The following is a 1,183-nucleotide window of genomic DNA, read 5'->3' on the forward strand; positions in this document are numbered from 1 at the left end:
GTTCCCTGCATGGGGGAAGCCCTGGGGTTCCCGAGAGCAGAAGTCCGGCCTGGGCTGTAGTTTGGGGGCCCTGGTGGCAGCCATCTGGGGTGTCAGTGGCATCGTGAGGCCAGGTCTTGGCAGGGGCTGGGGCAGCAGGCACCCTGTGCCGGCCACAGGGCGGGGTAGGGGCCCTCTCCAGGCCCTGGGAGCGGTCGGCCCTGGCGGCGGAGCATTCACCCCGCGGAGAGGGGGAAGGGCAGGCGGGGCCTACCTTGATTTCGGGGTGTATTTGCCTTTGCGGTCCAAGCTGTAGCCCGCGCGGATGGCAAACCAGAGGAAGGAGCTGAGCAGCATGGCGTAAAGCTGAGGGGGGCGCTGAGCTGGGTGGGGTGCCCTGGGGCCACGCCCTCGGCTCCAGCAGAGGGCTCCCCCAGCCCCCTGCAGATAAGCAGCCTGGGCCACGCACACCCCCCGCTTCCCGCCTGGGGCTGGGGCGTCCGGAGAGGCGGGCGGTACCGTGGCGGCCAGGCCGACGCTGGTCAGCGTGGTGGCGACGTGCGCCTGGGTCCTCAGGAAGCCCCGGATGCTCTGCAGGCAGCCCTGGAGAAGGCCGTGCGTGTCCCGCCCCCGCTCCGGCCGGCGCGAGTGGCGCCCACCACGCCCCCACCCCAGCACGACCCCCAGGCTGGGGCGAGCACGGCCAGCCGGGAGGGCTGGCCTCTGGGGCCGGGCGCTGACCCGAGGCCGGGGGTGCCTTCCTCGGGGTGTGCCCTGTGCTGTCTGGGTTGGGGACCTGAGGCCACCCCCACTCCTAGCCCCCTGGCACTCGGCCTGGCCCAGAGCCGGCCAGCCCCACCCTCGCTGGACCCAGAGGGGGGTGGGCCTGTTCTTGGCGGAGGTGGGGAGCTGGGGGCCGGCGGGCTGGGGGAGGGGGAGGCCTCGCAGACCTTGGGGAGCTTCCCTGCCGGAGGGCCTCCTGCTTGATCCGGCCGGTCCCCAGCTGACCCCTCCTCCCTCGGTGGATGCTGGCCACTCCTGGACGCCTGCCCGCTCCCGGCCCGGCCCGGTGCTTCTCAGCCCGCCTGACCCCCACCCCCCACCTCTGGTGCGGGGGTCTGCGCCGTCTGGCCTGCGGCGGCCTGTGTCTGCCAGCGGGGCCCTCACCTGCCGTGCTGCGGCCGGGCCCGGGCACAGCTGGGCC

General features: G+C 74.0%; 1 protein-coding gene across 1 annotated transcript in view; it reads right to left on the reverse strand.

The window, feature by feature from the left end:
- The window catches only part of TSPAN32 (tetraspanin 32), a 7,311-nt gene that overhangs the window by 489 nt on the left and 5,639 nt on the right, over positions 1-1,183 (reverse strand). Inside the window, exons 5-6 of the mRNA XM_012734330.1 lie at positions 499-582; positions 254-345 (exon numbers count right to left, since the gene is read on the reverse strand). Of these exons, the coding sequence (XP_012589784.1) occupies positions 254-345; positions 499-582 (176 nt within the window). The remainder of the gene's footprint in view (positions 1-253; positions 346-498; positions 583-1,183) is intronic.

Source organism: Condylura cristata, unplaced genomic scaffold (genome assembly GCF_000260355.1).
Source record: "Condylura cristata isolate star-nosed mole 26May11 unplaced genomic scaffold, ConCri1.0 scaffold00054, whole genome shotgun sequence".
Classification (NCBI taxonomy): domain Eukaryota; kingdom Metazoa; phylum Chordata; class Mammalia; order Eulipotyphla; family Talpidae; genus Condylura; species Condylura cristata.